This window comes from Agelaius tricolor, unplaced genomic scaffold, assembly GCF_023055355.1.
Source record: "Agelaius tricolor isolate 1412-34295 unplaced genomic scaffold, bAgeTri1.0.p SCAF_1, whole genome shotgun sequence".
Classification (NCBI taxonomy): Eukaryota; Metazoa; Chordata; class Aves; order Passeriformes; family Icteridae; genus Agelaius; species Agelaius tricolor.
This window is the reverse complement of record NW_027269261.1, coordinates 101,638,295-101,658,905: the sequence shown is the minus strand read 5'-3', so window position 1 is coordinate 101,658,905 and position 20,611 is coordinate 101,638,295. Positions and strand designations below refer to the sequence as shown.

The 20,611-nt window shown below is 43.3% G+C and overlaps 1 protein-coding gene across 10 annotated transcripts in view; it reads right to left on the bottom strand.

Annotated features, from left to right (window-relative positions):
• ANKRD6 (ankyrin repeat domain 6) overlaps positions 1-20,611 on the bottom strand; it is an 86,935-nt gene that overhangs the window by 29,180 nt on the left and 37,144 nt on the right. For 6 of the 10 annotated variants that reach the window (XM_071445757.1, XM_071445800.1, XM_071445765.1 and 3 more), the window contains exon 1: positions 4,220-4,261. Coding sequence is in view for 4 of the 10 variants with exons in the window: in XM_071445774.1 (XP_071301875.1) it covers positions 4,220-4,339 (120 nt within the window). In the remaining 6 variants the exon portion in view is untranslated. Of the gene's footprint in view, positions 1-4,219; positions 4,477-7,859; positions 8,337-15,563; positions 15,705-20,611 lie in introns of those variants that run through there. The other 4 variants (XM_071445774.1, XM_071445816.1, XM_071445783.1 and 1 more) reach the window with 2 other exon arrangements.

The following is a 20,611-nucleotide window of genomic DNA, read 5'->3' as shown; positions in this document are numbered from 1 at the left end:
TCATAACATGACTGCTTCAGAAGTTAAATCAAACAATTACTGAATCAAAACAGAAGCACTACCTTTTCCATTTCTTTAGGACTTTTTTTTTCTGAATGATCATCCATTCTCTGCAGAATTCAATTTTATAGCTATGATCAATGCAGGAGCCTGCTCCAGCACAAGTTTCTCATGGATTCACAGGCCTCTTTCAGGCATCCACCTACTCTGGGATGGGTCTGCCTCCATGGGCTGCAGGGAATCTCAGTTCCACCATCTGAAGCACCTCCTCCTCCTCCACCACTGACCTTGGTGTCTGCAGAGTTGTTCCTCTCACATGTTCTCACTGCTGTTCCCTGGCTACAATTACATCTCTGTAACTTCTTTTCTTCCTTCTTAAATATTTTATCCCAGAGGAGTTACTACCATTCCTGACTGGCCAAGCCCTGACCAGCAGTGCATCCATCTTGGAGCCACCTGGCAGTGGCTCTACCAGACCTGGGGAAGCTTTTAGCAGCTTCTCACAGAAACCACACTGGTAGCCCTTCCTGCTACCAAAACCTGGCCATGCCAACACAATACCCTCAGGAAAAGGACAACAACATCCTGGGAGGACAGCAAGGCACATCAGCTCAGCAGAAGTCCCAGAGCTTTTGTGCCAAAGATGCAGCTGTCAATAATTTCACTAAAAGAGAGCTCTAAAAAAAAGACTGAAAGAAGGGACCAACTTTCTTGTTTTCTTCTTCATACGTGTGAAGAATGTCAGACAAAAAGGTGTAAAAATGGAAATTATCTCTGTCACATCAGGCAGAGCAGCAACAGAGCACCCTGACCAAGCAGGTGCCCTTTGGGAAGGGCAGAGCCACAAAGCCTCTGCTGAGCACACACCTGCCCTGGGCCACAACCCCAATGGCTGGTGGCAGAGGTCCAGCACCACCACGAGTGCCCAATGCATGTGCCACGCAGTGCCACCAGCCCTCTCCCACTGTGGGCTCCCTGGTGGCAGATTGCCATCACCTCTGGGACCTAGAGGCCATCAGCTCCTCTTTACATATTGTAAAAGGCCTCAAATCTGAGTCTCCCTCACTGGAGTCAGAGGAGGTGCACATTTCCATACTGACTTCACCTGCAGAGATGCCTTGCTAGTAACGCTGTCAAAATGAAACAAGTGCATCGTCACTGTAATGCTCAAGTCAGCACCTGGACATGTGTATGTGTATTCTCCATTGGATTTTGTTTCTTTCCTATTCTTCCTCTTTTCTTCTGAAATCATCTACTCAAAAGTGACAAAAATTAAATACTATTTTGCAGATGAATTGTTGCTTACTGAAGCAACAATTAACCACATCATATGACCTGACATACACGACAAAACCAGAATTGGACAAGTCAGCTATAAGGCATTTACAAGTACTTGGTTTGTTTAAGAAAATACTCTTCATTTTTCTTGAGCTATGCTCAATTGATCCTTTTTGAATAAAGAACTCTAGCACTTATGTCAAGATCTTGGACACTTTAATCTGTGGCTCTGTGGTGTGATTCACAACAATTGGTCTGTGCTTACAGATGTGTATCAGAAGTACATTTAAAGCTTGCTGTGATGGGGGAACGTTTTCTTTCCCTCCAAAGAGCTTTGTCTCCATGTATCCTCCTCCAATAAAACCCAGAGAATTCAGCAGGAAGTTTGATTGACAAGGACCAAATCAAATGTTGTCTTTTTTTGGAAGCAAACCCCTGTAATTTATAATTAGGCAGAACAAAGTGAAAACTAACAAAAACAGGAGACATACAGGAAAACCAGATCTAAGGCAGGCACATGGATACATTTATTTTTATGCTTCATTGTGCAATGAGTTTTATCTTGGGGGAGAAGAGGGTTCTGGGTTTCAATTTATCTGAAAGCTTGGTCTATTCTACTGCACTACAAAAATTCTGCTAATTTCCATTCTAAAATTAAAAACCTCTATCCTGAAAGTTGTTCTTATTTTGTGCTCGTTCTGCTTAGTAGAAAACTGCACAAGAACCTGATGCTCAAAAAGCCCCTCCAGATTTCCTCTTTCAATATACTTGAGCATAATTTACACATCCTCACTCTTGTGACAACCTTGTCCTTAACTTTACACAGATCTTTCTCTTTCCAGCTTTTGTGTGTGTCATCAGATTAGCAAGCCAAGCTATTCCAGGGAATGTTTATCCAGCCTTTTGTAGGCAGATCTGCACATGCTCTCCCTGTGCAGCTGGCAGGCTGGGTGAGAGCAGGATGCAAACTCCACGCTGTGCACACTGGACAGGACACCACAGAGCCTGGATGGATGGGCCCTGGTGAGGGCACCAGGTTGGTCTCACACCTCTTGGTTGGCACTGAGCTCAGCTCTCTGTGGCTGATGGTGTGGGAGCAGTAGGAGTCTGTGAGCCTTCAAAAGGTCCCAAACACACAGCCCTGGCTGCTGCTCTGAGACAGCCCCTGCTCCTCTGGGTGCTCTCCTCCACAGTCTTGAAGATCTGACTTCATCTCTTCTGAGCAGGGCTTGTCACCAGGCTACCCAAGCAGCTCATCTGTCCTGCCTGTCAGTGTGCTGGGATGCACCCACAAGGACAACAGGGACAGCTTTTGTCATCTTCCCTCTCTGGGTCCACGGGGATGACCCACAACTTCTAGGAAAGAATTGCTACAGTGCTGTAGTACCTGGTGAGCTACAGGCATGGCCTCAGAGCTCACACCTCTCCAGCATGGTTGGCAAGCACATGTCTCCACAGAAACACCAGCACTTTGCACCTGATCACAATTTTGCTGCCAAATGAGCTTTGTTTTAATTTTCCACACAGGGCAGAACAACAAAGCAAGGGAGCCACCTATGCCATATAGGAAAGAAAAACTTGTCAACTCTAGGAAACCTGCATTCTATCAAATTAACTTGATTTTGTGTTTCAAAGTCAAATCTATGCTATTTGTTTTTTATTGTAATTAGCAGAGGTCCCTCAGCAGCCTCAAAGCTCACAATCTTAAAAAAAAAAAAACAAAACCAAACAAACAAAAGAAAACACAACCACAAAACCCTGAGCTACCAGTCAGGTATGTGTAAGTCAGTATTTCCTGGTCTGTTGCTGACTACCTTTAATAGTTGTTCATCAGCTACAGAGCTGCTTGGAGAACAGAACTGCTGTCTACATGGGACTATTCATGCTTATAACATCTGTGCTTTATATCTACCAGCAAGTTTTATTTTGGCAAACAAAACTTACAAGCACAGGTTGTCCTTGGATCACTCCAACTTTCAAAATAAGTATTATCTACAACTCAAACACTGTGAAGGGACTGAAAACAACTGTCACTGACAGATAAGCATTCTATCTTTTCCTCTTTTTATCAGAAGTGTTTTCTATCTGTAAATATTAGCTTCCATACATATGTAACATTCAAAACCAATATGGAAACACAAATATGAGTAGGTAGGATGGCAAACAACAATTCATCAAAACAGTATGCCCCAAATTTTATGTTATAGGTCGAAAGATTTGACTTACCTATCTATTTTAGGGTTTTTTGTTGATCAAACCTTCTCTGCAACAGGTAATTACATCTCATCTTTTCTAAGATAGTATTATTTATAACATGCTGAGCATTAGGAACAGGTGAATAATCAGTTTGAACTCACTTGTATCTAAGCAGAAATCCTTTGACGCTGACTTTTCTCAAAGGTACAGGGAACACAATTTGCAACCCCCAAGTTTGGAACTGACTAAGGGACTACACAAAACAAACCAATGAAGAGGTTGGGTATAAGTGAGGCTGCTGCACCAAGAGACTTCAGCAGCAAGAAACACTTTCTGCATCCCTTTACCCTGCCACAAGAGGTGGCTTTCCCCCATCTCCTCACCCAGGGAGACGGGTGCCCTGAACCCCCTTCCCTTGACAGTGATGAATCGCTCCATTCATCAGGTCACACACTGTTCAAAAGTCAATGAATGCTTTGAAAAACGTTGCTCCCCTCTGTCTGTGTCACTGTGTTTGCAAGGACTAAGTGTTCATCACAGCTGCACCCCCTGCAAAGGGTATAAACACGAGACGTGTGCTACAGTGCAAATCTGCGTGAGCTAAGAAGTGCAAACTTTAAGGAAATCTGAACACAAACTTCAGTCACATTCAGATTGGTAAAGCTAGGAGGGCATTTTCACAGACAATGGTCTAGAAGAGTTACATTAGTTCCCAGGGTTTTGCAAAGCGTTTTTCTCTGGTTACCTTGGTAACTGCTACCTTGGCACCCCTGTTGATAAGCTGCACCACATTCTCCACTTGGCCTTTGTAGGCGGCTACAAGCAGGCGTTCTGAAAGCACGGCGACCACATCCTGCTGGCTCATGAATTAGGAGAGAAAGGTTTTCAGGTTTCTTCAGTCCAAAAACAAAGGCTTGGGATCAGTTCAAGCAGCATGCAGGCAGGCGAGGAAGGATTCCAGCTCCCTGGACAGTGATGTTATTGCTATGCCATCCATTGGACCTATGGATCAGAAAACAACACTGCTGTCAGGCAGCTTTCAGAAACAGAGCACTACAGCAGCTCCTCCCTGAGCGTTCATCTCGGCATTGGCTTGGGAGGGGATCACAAGAACTCCTCAGAACCTCCTGAAGACATTGCACTTCTGTTGCAAGGTGGAGGGATGTAGACAGTAGCACATTTTCAATGTGCCCTCATTCCCCTTGGTTGGGACAAAAATCCTTAAACTTTCTGAGAGCTTTACTCTCTTTCAGCCTAACTTCTATTTGTGTGGTCCCCTTTCATCCTCTCTCCCCCTGCCAGTTTTCCTGGTCTTTAATTAGCCAAGGGTGGGTTAACTCCTGTTGGCCAGAGGAACAAGAATAGGTTATAGTTACTGGCTGCTGATTTAGATATACAAACCTCTGCCCTGGAAGGATTGAGTGCAGTCAGCAATTAAAGGCAGCTGACTGTTCCCTAACGAGTATGAAATGCTTCACAGCCTCCCCTGAACCATCCCAAGGACACTGCTGGGAAAGATCACAACCTGCTATTGGGAAACACTCATCTTTGCTGTCACTGAGAAATTATGTTCTCCCCACCAAGCTGACATCATTCCCCACTGATTCCAGAAACAATTCAGATTTAGCACTCATCATGCAAACTGTATGTTTGTCTGTCTGCCCAGGCTTCACTGACCCATCCAACAAGCCATCAGAGCTGAAAATAGTTTTTTGATATAATTACAAAAAATGTATCCACTGATCACTTTGAGCTGTGGGATCCAGAACCTGCCCAGTTTGCGAATATTTCAGTTTCATTTGTGCTTTTTTCACTTTAGCATTTAATTGTTTCAGAACAGGAAAAACACCTTCAAGATATCCAGTGTATTTACAAATTGTCTGTCCTCCTCTCTTGAAATATCACTGCACTGCCCCTTAACAGCCACCAGTGCAAAACACTCTGCATAGTCAAAGAGTAATAGGTGCAGGGCCCTGGATGATCCTGGAGATCGATACTGGAATACAATGTCTTTCACCCTTAGGTTATCCTTTAAATCCATCTCAGAACAGCTATAACTAAAACTGTAGGTTAATTTGCAGTAGTAGATGGCAACATAATTTAATTTGCACTCCTAAGGTGATTTATATTAGCAAATCTTAGAATGCTTTATGAGCTTTAATTCTTATAACAGCCTTCAAAGTGAACAATATGCAGAAGAATATTACATGCATCTTAGAAAAAGGCTCTTCAAAGCACAGAGAAGTTACTGTTTTCACTGAGGTTGATAGAAAGTTATGCCAAAGCCAGTAAAAGCTTCAGGTAACTGATTTTTGATTTCTAAGTATAAGCATTAGGCAAACCATTTCCTTTTAAAAGATTCAAGTTAGCTTTTCCTCACCTTTCTCTTCCTTTCCAAGTGCAAACATGTTTGGAGCAACATGGAAATAGCTGCACATTTATTTAGAGAAACCAGACAAAGAGTTTCTGGCCTTCAAAGTCAGCATAACATAGAACAACAGAGGGGTGGTGCTGTATCCTGTGCCACTGGACTGGTTTCACCCACACCCTCAGAGAAATGGACACAGTTTGTACCCTGGTAAAATGGAAAATAGGGAAGATGGAAGAAAACCCCTCATGTCCTTCACTAGCACATCATACCCTGCTCCTCTGGCAGAGTGCCATACACACTATAGTACAAACCATTAAAAAGGCTCCAAGAAACACAGGTGGCCTACACTTACTAATTTGAACTGTAACAAATGACACAAGTTCCAATCTTACCTCCTCAGGTATTTGATTTCCAGTGACTCCTGCTTCCAAAGCAAGTGGAACACCCACCCTCCCTCCATACCTCCCCACCACCCACCCACGATCCCAGCCCCCTCTCCCAACATCCCTGAGTCTCCCATCACATGCCAAATGGAGCTTCCATAAGCCAGGAGCACAACCCACAGCTCCCCTCCATACCAGTACACAGTGCAGGGCACACCTCACAACAGGGAGCTCCTCAGGCAGAGGATGGTGTGTGTCTGTGCCAGCCCCTGCCTGGGCAGTAATAGTTTCCAGGTGAACTGTGCCATCACTTCCATCACTTGTTTGTTCCCAGCCTTATCCCTTAGATGCCTGCCAACACTTTGGCTGGAGACATGTACACTGACATCTTAAAACATCTCTGGTCAGAACCTGCTTGGTTTTCTTACCTCTTAAATTTAAAAAAAAAAACAACAAAACAACAAAAGCAAAACAATGAAGTGACATCATTGTCACTGACAGATTTGCATATTCACTGCAAAAATCTCAGTCTCAATGGAGACATTTTCCTGATACACTGATATTTCTGAGCAAGTTTGCAGAAACCATAGATGCTCATCACATCTTAGCCACACCGCTAGAAAGACACTAATACCTCAACAATGTAGGGCTGGAAAAGTCTGGATAAACTGTGCAAGGTAAATGCTGGAAATCATACTCCCTAGTTGAATAGTTCTCCCTTTCTCCCACAGTTTTCCCATCCCTGCAGCTCAGTGAGATCATGAGCCTCCTCCTGCCATGCCCTGCCACACTGGAGTGATGGACTGTGACCGCGTCACTGCTATCATGGAGTTCGCTTTCTTGTCTTTTCCACTACTTGGATCATACATAAAAACACATCAAGGAGCTGATTCAGCTATTGGTCTTTTAGGGGTATCTCCCACTTTGCCCAGGTCTCCAGCAGGTGTTGGTCCTGTTCCCAGAGGGCAGTCACAGCACGAGCCTGGCTCCTGCTCAAACAACAGGTTACATTCCCTGTGACCAAATCTGCTTTACATCTCCTCAACTGGGATTATCTGCAATTCAGAAAAGCGAGTCCATTTAGAACAGGAAGCCCAGACAACTGAAAGACCAACTTTCCTTTTCTCCTGAGCTGGTAGGAAAAGGTGATGGGTGAACAGTGGAAGTGGGAACAGTCTTCTCATTCCCCTCCCCAGGGACCCATGCCCAGCACAGTGGCTACACTGGCAGTGGCATTGCTGCCCCCAGATTTAACTCTCTGCATGCCTCAGACACACAGAGTGTCTTTCCTTGACCATGTCTGCACCCCCAGCAGCAGGAGGAAGGTACCAGATGCCCAAGGACTGCAATTAAAAGCTTGACTGCTCCTTTCACACCCAGATGGTGCAAAATGAACCCGACAACACGATTACAGGCGCTGCATCGCATCCCTGCTGCCAGCACCTGCTGCCCAGAATTAAATCCCTCATTATCACCCCCAAGATCCAGAAGCTCAAGGGAGGCACAGAGCATGAGAATATTCAAATCTTATGCCTTCAAAACAACAACAGAAAAAATTATTTTTCTTTAGCATATTTTTAAATGAAAAACAGCCATCTCTCTGCTTCTTTGTTTAAGATCAGATTACTTACCTGGAGCGGGCTGGGAAAGCAACACCTACTTCCTGAACCTCTCCAAGGAAACTGGCCAGATGTGATACCCACAGGTTCAGCTGCTTTGTTGTGGGTCAATCCCTTCGGAGGATAAGGAGCTCACCCCATCAGTGGAGTGTGGAAAAGGAGAGGCTGACTGTGGATCAGTGTTCCCAGTCGGCAGCTGCGAGGCACCATCCCCCGGCACTGAGGTCCAGCTGCATCCCCACGGATTATGCTCTCAGCTCACTGAGCCACACTGCCCCACGGACACTTGGACATGTCTGTCTGTCTGTCTGTCTGTCTGGGGTGGCACAGCAGCCTGTGGGTGGGCAGCTGGCTGCTCGATGGCAGGGTTGTAAAGCTCCCAGCTCTGTCCTCTCTCCCATGCAACTGGCAGAGCTGGCAAAAACACTCTCTGCACCTTTCCCCAGCTCCCTCCCCTCCAAACTGCTGCCAGGCTGCTTCAGTGGCCGTAGCGCCTACACGTCAGTAACAAAAAAAGCACAGGAATGATGATTTTCAAAAGCCAAAGGACAGTCTAGGAAACATCAAACATCACAGATACTGAAAGGCTAGGCAACAGATTCCCCTAAGTTCATGCAAAGGGTTAAAACCAGCAGCTTTCTCACTAAGGGAAGAGAAAAAAGCCAAAACTATGAAAGATTTAGGAGCTGTGAGCTAATCAATTTTAAGAAGTTCTCTGTGCTAAATGGAAAAGATGAAATACCAGAGCACAGGTCATTCTCAATGCAATCACTAAGTTAAATTAGTATTTGAATAAAAGAATGCTTACATAGCTAACACAAAGTTTCCATATGTGCTGAGGTACAAGATGAAAGGGGAAAAAAAGAAGAAGGGACCCCCAGTTTTTCTGCAAGGGATCCAAATTCACTTTTTCAGTTTATCACCAGAAATTATGCTGAATAGAATCACAGACTCATAAAATAACAGAACTTCCTGAGTTGGAAGGCATCCACAAAGATCACCGTGTCTAACTCCTGACTCCACACAAGATGGCTCCAAAAATCCCACCATGTGCCTGAGAGCATTGTCCAAATGCTTCTTGAACTCTGGCAGGCTTGGGGCTGTGACCACTGCCCTGGGGAACCTCTAGTCCGAGAAAAAAATCTCGACATCTTGTAGCTTTATTTTATTCAACATAAACAATGGAATAAAATTAGTCTAAATTATTTTGGAACACTCCAATATTAAAATATGGAACTAGACCATTTTTTATGGGAGAGTAGGTAAAAGCTACTAATTCATAATAATATTCTTTCTAAGAAAATTTCCTACATCTAAATACTGCTCTTCTTTGCTTGACTCTCACAGCAAAATGGGTTTCTTTTTTTATTAGTACATAACAGTATAAAATCTATAAAATGCTCTTTTTCTCATCCAGCCTCTTTGCAAAGCAGTTTGTCATACATAAAATATGACGTAAACACTAAGATTGTATTCACTTTAGAGTAACAGCATTATTCAGCAGAGTGCATTATTGCATTAGAAAGAGTGGGTTTCCTGGAACTCATTTATCATTTACTGCAGGATGCTGATATATCTGCCATTTCTTTCAGCTGACTTTAAAAGGGTTTGTCCGAGACATGCAGCACTGCTTCCCTTTCAGTGATTTTTCTTTACTTTCATCATGAATCCAGTAGAAACAACTCAGGAAAAAAATATATTTTGCTAAAGGGAAGATACTGCCTCTCACCCCTTCCTGCCCCAAAAGACAGTTAAAAATCAGTCAAAGGTGTAATTGTGAAAGCCAGCAGAAGCTTCATCTGGAAAACAGTAAAGCCCCCCACCAGGTTGAGAACAATGTGCTTTTGAGTCACACTTTTCTTCTTTCCTTTACAACATCATCAAAGCTATTTTTGGAGTTAGGTTTTATACCAAGGAACATTTTGAACTGGACATCTACATAGACTTTGAGTCTGGGGGAATGGCTTTTACTGTTTTCATGACATATTTTATTGTGGCAAATACAATCATTTAGTTTTCATATGGATAGTTGCATATTCATCACCCTAAGTATCACCACTGTCTGGGACATCTGAAAACAATTTCTGAGCTGGTTTTTTTTTTTTTCTCCCACTTGTTGCTAGTAATTACTTCAACAATGACTATTTAGCAGCCTCCCAGGGAGCATCTGCATGACAGTTGCTCATCAGGCTTCCCACAACCAGAGCAGACCGACTGATGCCACTGCTCCAGGGCAGGTGGCCCCTGCCGCCGGACCGACAGCCAGCCCCGCTGGCGACAAACGGACACAGGGACAGCGAGCGCAGCTTCCCCAGCTGCTTTGTCCAGTCCATCTCTGTTGCCTGGCCTCCACTGCTGGCTGCGCTCAGTGTAAATCCTCAGCTGCCTGGCAGCTCTCAGGCAATGCTTTGGTGCCACCAGAACCAACCTCCAGAGCTGCAGCTGCAGATGTGCTGCAGAGACCTGCAGAGATGCTCCTGCAGAGAGGCACGGACACATGGAGACCAGCAATGAAGATCAGAGGCAGTTTCAAGTCATTGCTTGAACATAACTAATCTTGTATGAAAACAATTGCTTTTCTTACTTCTCTGCCATGTAGCCCTGATCTCCCTTATGCAACACACAAGTAATATACTTACCACTTCCCATATACCGTGATTTGGGGGGTTTATTTGACTTTTCTCATGAAGTTCCAAAGTAACAGCTTTGTTACTCCCCACTCTTTCAACACCTGCATACACACACGTCAAAACCACTCAACTCCCAGAAAGCCCTGTCAGTTGGGCACTATTTACATGACAAAACAATATCTATTGTTTGATAGGGGACAGTGCCAGTGTGCAAACACACATGCATGACATATCTCTTCCCATTTGCATAAAACCAGTTAGGAGATCTTTCCAGCTGACTGCTGTTTAACAGAAGTGCCAGAGCCTAACCTTGGGAACCAAGCAGACACACGGCTGTGCTCGTGGGAGGGTGGGGTTTTATGTTACCATCACACACAGCGGGGCTTCTGGATGGGAGAACTGTTCCTCACTGTCACCCTCTGTGCAGGAGCCTATTAAAATGACTGCAGGACCTCATTCTGAGCAGAAAGTGCCATAACCCTTTCTACAACCAACTTCCTTGTCCTTCTCTGCTGTTCTCCCTTTTCTGATCCCAAAACATGTCCAGTGCTGCAAGGGTTCAGATTATCTTTAGCATGGACAGCATCTGCCATTCCATTTGGGGCCCTGCTGCTGCCATGTCACAGTGCTGGTGCAGAGGTCTCCTCCTGCCCATGTATGACCTGAACCCTCTTCCCTGCTAGCACAAGCAGCCCCACACCCTCCCAGACAGCATATAACAGTAACCCAGGTTAATACTGCAAAAGACACTCCAGAAAATTTCAAGAAAAAGTAATTCCTACACTTACAGATTCTTTTTCAAGGCCAGAAAACACTACAATAATCTAATGCCAACCAGCACCAAGGCACAAACTCCTATTTGAGCTGGATCCTATCTTTTATACACACTATTAAAGATGTGCAGCCAGGCAGTGATCAGGAAATGCTCTGGCTGACACAGCAGAGAAGAAAAGAACACATTTACCAGCTTCAAAATATTCTTCAGCTGGCAAAAGAGCACTGGAAATGCTCTTCCTCTTCAAGGAAAACATGACTTAGGAGCTGCCAGCAGCAATGACGCAGCCCCTCCTGCACCTTCACAGCTGATGGGAGAGGACTGGGAGATGGGGTGAGGTAGGTGAACCAGTGCCACCCAGCTCAGCACTGAATCATGGAGACAACATGACTACACGAGATGTTTGGATATTGGCACAATGTTCCTCAGTTTTGCTGGGCTTCTGGCATGAGAGCAAGAGTCTGGCAGGCAGCGTGTCAATTAAAAGCTTAACAAGGCTCAAGCTCAAAGCCAGTGGATGAAATCTTAGGGATGAAGAGGCCAGGGTGGGAGAAAGGTGTATTCAGACAAGCATGGCTGGAAGTGCTGAGTATGTCCACTGCAACCCCCAGAGAGGTGTGTGCCCCTGTTATGGTGCACACCATTATCATCAAGAGATCATGATTTTTCCATTTGCCTCTCACCACAGGGTACTGCAACAGCAAGAGGAAGCACAAATATCCAGGGATTTGGCACACCCTGGAAAATGGGCAAGTGAGAGAAACTGAACACAGCAGGGAAGCAGACATGGAGGTCACTTTTTTTTTGCATAGAATCACCCCACCAGTCAGCATGGCTAGGACAGTAATTCTCATTTCCTAGACCCATGCACTCATCTCCCAGCGCTGCTGTTGAGAAACTGGCTATAACTCCCAAGAAAAAAAACATTATTGATGAGCAGCTAAATTAGCTGCATCTGATTCACACAGGGAACCTCTTTAGGAAAGATTCCTAACTTGCTGAGTCTGCCAGAGGGCTCTCTCTGACCTTAGCAGACTTTGCAAGAGATCTGAAGAACTGGGGAGCAACTTTATAGCATCTCTGAGGAGATCCTAATAAGGAGAGAAAAGTTCAGGGACTTTACCCTATCCTATCCAGAGTTTAGGGCAAAGATAGCAAAGAATCTAATGCAGTGCACAAAGCCTCCATGCTGCACACCTCCTGTGGTGCTCAGTGTTTTGGGTCACACAGCAGCAGCTGAAGGTGATAAAGCTTTTCCTCTTGAGACCATGGGCTCAATTCTGCTTTGGTAGCCAGGTCAAGTCAGCCACCAAAACTGCTTTTTCCTGGCTGTGCAGGGTCCTACATGACACCACAGAAGGTCTCTACTCCTATTCTAGTGCAAAGATGTTCATAAATGACCAAATTATTCCAACACATATCAAAGGATACATTTGTCAGCAGTCTCAGCAAATTGACTGGACTACCATGTAAAGGCACAGAAACTGGGGCAATGAACAGAGATTTCAATACTGTCAGTACTGTACTCCAGACAATTAAAATACTCTCTTCCCCACAAAATAAGCTGGTTTATCAAAATGATACTAATATTTATCTCCTATATTGACAAACATAATGAAGTATGGAAGATCACTCTAGAGGATCCCTGTCCCCTTCCCTTCTTTCATTTCCTTCATTGCTTTCTTGTCTAGATAAAACACTGGGTTTTTGCCACTCCCTTCTAGATAACTTACTCCAGCTCTCTGCTCATTCATCCCCTGACACAGCTCTTTTGAGGCTTGGTACTCAAAACTACACAGAATATTTGCAGAGGGCTCTTGATGTAAACAGCCCTAAAGGCAACCTGGTTGCAAGGAGAGAAACACTGAGCAGAGTATGTGTGCTGAAAGAGGAGATGCCTGCTGGACTGTGAGCCTGGGAGCCAGCAGCATCCTTGAGAAGAGCAGTCAGCATCTTTGAAGGGCAGCTGGGTTTCCAGAAACCACAGCCATCCTGAGATACCATCAAGGAGTAGAAAACCAAGGAACTTATCATCTGAAAAGGTGAAAGAAGTGGGAAAGGTGGAAAAAGGGGCAAACATCCTGAGAAAATAAGGCTAAACAACTGCCATTGGCTGTTCTAACTGCAAGAACAGGAAACAGTGGTCTGAGATGTGAGAAATCATCATCATCATCTACTTGTTTCTCCCAGCTGAAAAACAAATTAACAGCACCTCTTGGCTGCTGAGGTGAGTGTGTTGTACACCTTCTAATGTCTCTGTGCCATAGAAAGGACTTCTTACCCAAACTGGAGCTTTTTCCTCTGGTTATTTCCTGCACTGCTTGTGGTTTTCCTGCACAGGTTGAGCTCCCCACACAAACTTTCCACAAGATCTTCTAGACAAACTCTTTGACCCTCATCAGGGATGTCTGGCTGACTACTAGCTTCGTGACAAGGTTCATCATTGATGTGAGACTCTGCTTGTTGCTTTACTGGTCTTCCCCTGGGACCACTTCTGTACTAGCTGAAATCCCCCATGGTCAAAATCTTCTTATTCCTGTAGGCCAGTTAACCCTTCAGTTCATGATGACCACACAGTTAATAATTCCCTCTGATCTCCTCTACAGATCAACTTCTGCATCTCAGAGCCCTGGAACTGGGCTTTGCCTTTCCTCGCAACTGCATCAGACACATCAAATTGACTTCCCAGCACACTCCAAATTCTCAGACTTATTTCTGCAGCTTAAACAGTCATTCTCTGCCTTGTAGGAATCAGAGATCCATTCTTACAGTGTAGTGCTTGGCACTCAACTCTGAGCAGAGTTTAATCCTCTTGATTTTGGACCGAGTGGAGCTAAATCCCCATGGATTTCCTCTCCTTTTGAAGTTCCTGCATTTCCTCCCTATTCCACCCTCCCACACTGCTTAGAGGTTCTTTCTGTCCCACCACCCCGTTTGTGAATTGAGGGTTAAATGCTGTTTCTATTTTTCATAAGCTGGGGTCACCAAGAAGAACACAATTGACAAGCCCAATGGTCCTGTTTTAGCACTGACTTCTCTGTAGTTACACAAGCAGGAGGGGCAGAAGCAGTAATAACTCGCAGAACCAAAACCCACAAACATTTCAGGCAGCAACAGAGAATGTATCTACCTGGAAACCCTTTCATATTGTATTAAAGGATTGTTACATCCATGTTTTACAACATGCTGCAGTCCCCTCAGGAATAAAGCAATTACTTTCATTAGCAGCATCCCACAATACAAAGTACCTGAATAAGCCAAATCTTTGAGAAAAACAAGTCTGGGGGATAAAAATAACTTTAAAAATAAAACTAATAAAAATAAGGTGTTTTGCACACATTCTATGGGCTGTATGCATCACACCAGATAACATTTTTTGTTGCTTGACTGTATTGTGCTATTAACTTGAAGATATCTTCATGCTGATGGCATGGTGATCGTGCTTTCATGTTGGCTTGCAAGGGTGACAGTAGAGAGCTGTGCAGGGATTATCTCAATGGAAAAATCTCTGGTGAGACCAGAAGGTGCACTGGTGATAGCATGATAATGAGGGATGCTGTCCGAGGGAAAAGACTCTCCTTGGACACTGACAGTTACCAGTTCTCAAATAACTCACCTCTTCAGTCAGAGGTGTCCATTAGGGAAGCTGAGGACAGTGGGACCAAAGAGCTGGAGTAACCATGTGGAGCAAGCACTCTAACTCACCATGGGAAAACACTCAGATTGGAAACGAGATGCAAAAATGAACCAGTGCAGAAAGTATCAGCAAATCTGAGTAATGACTTATCTTCTGCATGGACTGCAGAAATCACATCACACTCTCAGGTCTGATTTTCTAAGCCCTAGTCAGTGATCCCACAAGAGCAGCTAGTCCTCCAGCACTGAGAGTGCCTTGTTTTCCAGAAACAATGGAACACTTTAGTGCATGGAAAGCCCCTCCTTGTGCAGAGGATGGGGCTTCCTAGGGGGACAGTCTGTGACTTTATCTTGAAGAATTCAAGCTAGCTAAGCTAGCCTCCTGCTCAGGGAAATCCCATTTCAACGTTTGACACTCCTCAAGCCTCTGGTCCTCAAAAATGGAGCTCAACAGAGGCATACAAAGACAGCAGAGGAAGCAAGGAACTACACACCCCAAAGAACACAGCAGTGCAATGTAAATACCATAACCCAGTGCCACAGGTTCAGTCCAAGCCCTTCACAATCCCTAGTTACCCAGGAACTGGAATGCATTTCTAAAATGCAAAATGCATGGCATTATTTTCATACATTTTAGACAAAAATTCAGAAAGGTCACATTTGTTTTTTACTCACTCTTAAGGATCTAGGATTCAGTTTTTTCTGATGAAAATTTATAGCTGTGTCTTGCAAGGCAACCTCTGCAGAAGGACTATGGGGATGCCAGCTTCAGTCTTTCCAGTGTTGGCAACAACAGCAAGTCTCTGTACACTGCACCTGGGTGAGGAGAAACACATCATAAATGGAGAATCACAGCAGAGTGAGAACACAGAAATTTAATACCAGTGTTTTCTGCAGCACTCAGCTGCCAGCATACACCTGGGCAAACCCAGGCTTTTCCTCCTGAGGTTTATACACCCACTTCCCATCATAAACAAGTTCCAACCACAGCTCTCCAGTTTGGTTCCCACTAACTGACCTCTGAAAATAAAACTGAGCAGCTCTCACTGCTTTGTAAGGATGAGGAAAATGCAACAGAGACTTTAATTTCGTCCCAGAAATCACGTGACAAATCAATAAAATCAGGAAAGGGACAAGTTCACAACAGTGTTCATGAATGATGGAAGTCACTTGGCCTGCATGAACTTTTGAGAGCTGAAAACTGCTAAGGATAAATAATCTCTCTTGATCTCTGAAGCAGAAATCATTGCTGAAATGCCAGTTCAGTGACTTCAATCAGAAAATGCTGTTGGAAGACCTTACCATCCCTCTTTCCTACTAATTAAAATTACCACATAATTTAGCTGCTTTTGCTATCCTTTTTCCTAATACATTACGATCAGCAGATATGTTGCAGTACAAAAGCATAAAGGCATTGGAAAACTAAGCACAGTTATGTCTGTGACTTGACCTTTAGGTACTGTTTTGCTGACTATGTTGTCAATGACAACAGGTAGACTATCAACAGTCACATTCAGGATGATGTGCAAAAAGACATAGCCTGAAGTGAGAATCAAGAAATGGAACTTGGACATACATCTCCAGAGCTCATCCCTTCTTACAGCTTGGATGAATTTATATGCTACTTCAGTTTAGGAATAAATGGTGTACTCTGAAAACAGGTTCCTAAAATGTCTCAGAGGTGGTACAAGTTCCACAGGTTATGTGCTCTTATAATTTCATGTACAAACTGGAAAAATGGAGAGTTCCTTTAAAAAAAACCAAAAACAAAAACACAAACCAAAAACAAACCACAAACAAACCAGAAACATTCATGCAAAAACATAATTAAGTCTAATTCAAGATAATTTGATTAGTTGTGTCATTCTGTTCACCTCTGCAGGTTCATTGGGTCATTGGGAACACAGCTAGTGTGATTTCACTTAGGTATCTTATCTCCTATCTATACTCTTTGAAAACTGCAGGCTAACAGAAGTAACTCCACAGCAATACAAACAGTCTATCTGGCAAATAGTACCTACAGTATGAAATTAACATAACATGCTGCTAATTTACATATTACTTGTTAAAGACTACTAACAATCTGAAACTCAGTTCAAAGAAAAGGGTCCAAAAGGTGAAATAGATGCCTGTTCTGTACTTGTGAGGAAAATCAAGCAGCAGCAATTGGACAGAGTGGCAGACAGAGTAGGAGGGGTCCAGCAGCAATGCCATAAGCAGTTTAAGAGCCCAGGCATGCTACCCAACATCTTGTCTGAGATCAGAGAACAAAAGCATGGGCAGGATTTCAAGAACATCAGGAACAGCAGAAAGATGGCAGCTGATGTGAGGCTGAGGAGGAAGCACACATTGTCACCTTTGAGGAGGGAGAGGTCAGGAAAGGCACTGCCCAGAATGAAATGTGCAAGCTGGACTGGAAAAGTCACTGTACCACCAACTACTGACAGCACATTGACAAATCAGGGGAGAAGAGAATTGCAGAAGGTGTCTAGAAGAGCAAATGTAACTGGTGATGGTCTGGTCTTTTTTCATGATGGAAGAGGTTCAGATGCTGCTTGCAAAACCAGAGGAATGAGACATGAGGGTGGATACTAAGAGAAGAGCTGAAAAAGCAATGAAATGGTCTGAGATTGTACATGATCATCAGGGCAAGTGGAAGGGCTAGCAAAGGAGAGCAGGCAAAGAACTTCTGCCTTTGCTGAAGAATGAAAGGCTTCTAAGAAAGGAGAAGAGAGTACAAACAATGAAAAAGCTTCTTTTGCCAGTATTCTCTTCAAAACAATTGCTGAGAGAGAACTGGAGGGAGAAAAAAGGGAATCTCCCAGGGACAAGTCCATGCTCTCAAAAACCTCACTGTGGCTGTAGAGTAAATATTTATAATAAATTACTACTTCTTTATAAACTGTTGTATTTGCTTAGTGCATATGAATTAAGAAATACACAGGTGTTTCCCAAAATGCACTCCAGTCCATTACGGAGGAGGTAATTCAAATTTTGTTTTGGTGGGAATAGAAAATTTATATACTCCTCTATTTCCATCAGTCATGCAAGTCTCTGTTAATAAAGATTATTAACACTTTTTTTCCCCTCCCTGCAATTTCTGATGTATGCACAAGTGACTTAAAAAATCAACACTGTAACTGTGATATATAAGGGAGCAAATTTAATCACTGGAGATCAACAGCAAAACTTTAATTATCACAGTAAGATGAGAATTCAAGTTTAAGAAAGCGTGACTCTAAAACACTAATAAAGCTGTCCTCATCTTTGAACTGCTGCTATGAGTGCTAAGCATTTCACTTTAGATTAAATATTGCATTCATTTGATGTGCAGTGCTCCATTTAATGCTGTATGAAAAACACACAAAGCTGTACAAACCTGGTTTTAGCCAAACACATTATTTTTCATGCATATTAAGTATATTTTAGCAGTATAAATATTAGTTATTATTTTGTACAAGAGTGGTTGTTCCTCTCTGGAACCATCAATGAAATATGTTCATATACATCAGTTAAATGTTTGTATACTTACATTCAATTAATAAAATGCAAAGCACATATTTCACTACCTTTGAAATACAAAAATATTGAGCTCCACCATTCACCTGGTGTACCTGGTATTTTAACTGATGTTGGAAAATACAATGAGCTATAAAGCCAAGAGTGGCAAGGCTAGACAATGTTGATACTGATGCTGTAGAGTATTATTTAGGTCTTAATCTTCTAAATCCCAGGGAGACAGATTTGTTTTAACAGTTTGTCAACAGGATAGCATCTTCAAATATCAGCTGTTCAGTGAAAGATGATCTTTTTCCTCAATACTGAGACTGAATAAGGTGGGGTACATATTTTTCAAAATTAATCCATCATCATCATCATCGATCAAACCCTATGTTGGTAAAGCCCATCTAGAGTCCTCTTGAAACAAATTTGTTTTATTTCCTAATGGTGAGAAATCTTTGGTCTGCCAAGCTAGAGAAACAGAAGAAGAGAAAAATTCCTGAAAAAAAGCCAGTCTTAGTGAGAAATGAGCTGCAATTAAAGCCTTCCACACATTAGCCATAAAAAACAGACACAAAATTATAGCACACGCAGCAGCAATTTTTTAAAGCTGAATATTGGATTGATTGTACAAACCTGTCCTAGTGAAGGGAGGCAAAAGAGAGCTGGCACTGTGCTTTATAATATATTTGAGGAACAGCACTCACAAAGGGTAGTGTGCAGCCATTCACAGATGGTGCTCATATTTGGTTATTAACCAAGTTGCTCTGAGCTCTGGATGAAAGCAGAAACAATGTTGTGTTTTCTTTGAGACCTTTCTGCAAGTCCAGTCCAGTGGGGACATGTCTGTCTGTGGCTGCACACCCTGCAGAGCTGCACTGTGCTGCCTCCCCGAGAGCTTGGGCCAAGAAAAGATGATTTGTCTGTGAAATTATTTGATGATTTGTCTGAGTAGAAAAAATGGTGAACTCAGCTGGGCTGGGTTTAGCCCAGTGTATTGGATGGTGAGTGTCTGAAGAGTGTTTTATAATGTGCATTATCAGGGCATGACTGGACCTCACTATTAGTGCAAAACAAGCTGGCCTGGGTGATGCTGCAGCAGAGAGCACAGAAACAACCCCTCTCACACCAGGGCATGGCAGAGTCTGTGCAGAGCCACTGCCACAGCTCATACCTGCTTTCATGGGCCACGTCCAGAGGGGGAGATAGTAATTGGGCCTCTTTGTTCATTCAGTTCTAATCTCTCTGTTGAGACTGACAACGGGGGAGACCATTAGTGTCAGCTCTGCTGGGACTTTCTGTTATTAAGGCTACTTAAGCTTTTCCAAGTAAATTGCATGTGTCAAACTAACAGCACACAGCGATGGGCAAAAAAGCCATTACACAATTGCTCTCCCTTTCTATTGATCCACCCAGGTGCAAGGGGGAAGGGAAAGACAAAACCCTGGAGCCAATTCCCTACAATTCCCTGCTCCTCCCACTCATTATTTTACACTATTTACAGGCAATACATTAGTCATTCCCTCCATTTCTTTCTCTTAACAGGAACCCACAAGTCTCACAAATCTTTGCAAGAGTCACCATTCTGGATACACTTTGCTGGATAACTTAAATATTGAACAAGTTTTGATTTACATTGGTTACATTCCCTTCAACCATGGATGGAGAAAGGCAAACAACTGTAACGCAGGCACAGGAGTGCCCCAGCTGCTTTCTGGCCCCTTCCTCTGACCACAAAGGGACATCACCTCTAATTTTCACACACCTCTGCTTAGATTGCACAAACCCCATGTACAACAACAACCTGGCCATCCTTTAGAGAAAATATTTTGCTATGTCAAGGCCTCCATCTTCTTAAAGAAAGAGCTAAAAATTGTTTCTAGACTGTCTTCTGAACTGTTATTATAGCCCTTAGCTCCCATCTGAGGCTACAGGATTCCCAGCACCTTTTAATCATCATTCATTTTGCTGTCATTAAAGCAGCAAAGCTATTTCTGGTGCCACCTTCACCATATCTAACCTTACATATGAAAAACCTTAAGTAGAATACAAGTATGATCCTTGACCCTATTATATCACAGGAAATTCGCTGTTAACTTTGATTATTTCACTCCAACTCCTGATACCCAGAGAGCTACAAGGCTTGTTATTTTTTATATTTACAAACAGCTTTAAATCTCTAGGCTAGTTTTTTGGATCTTGGAATATTTAGTCCATGGATC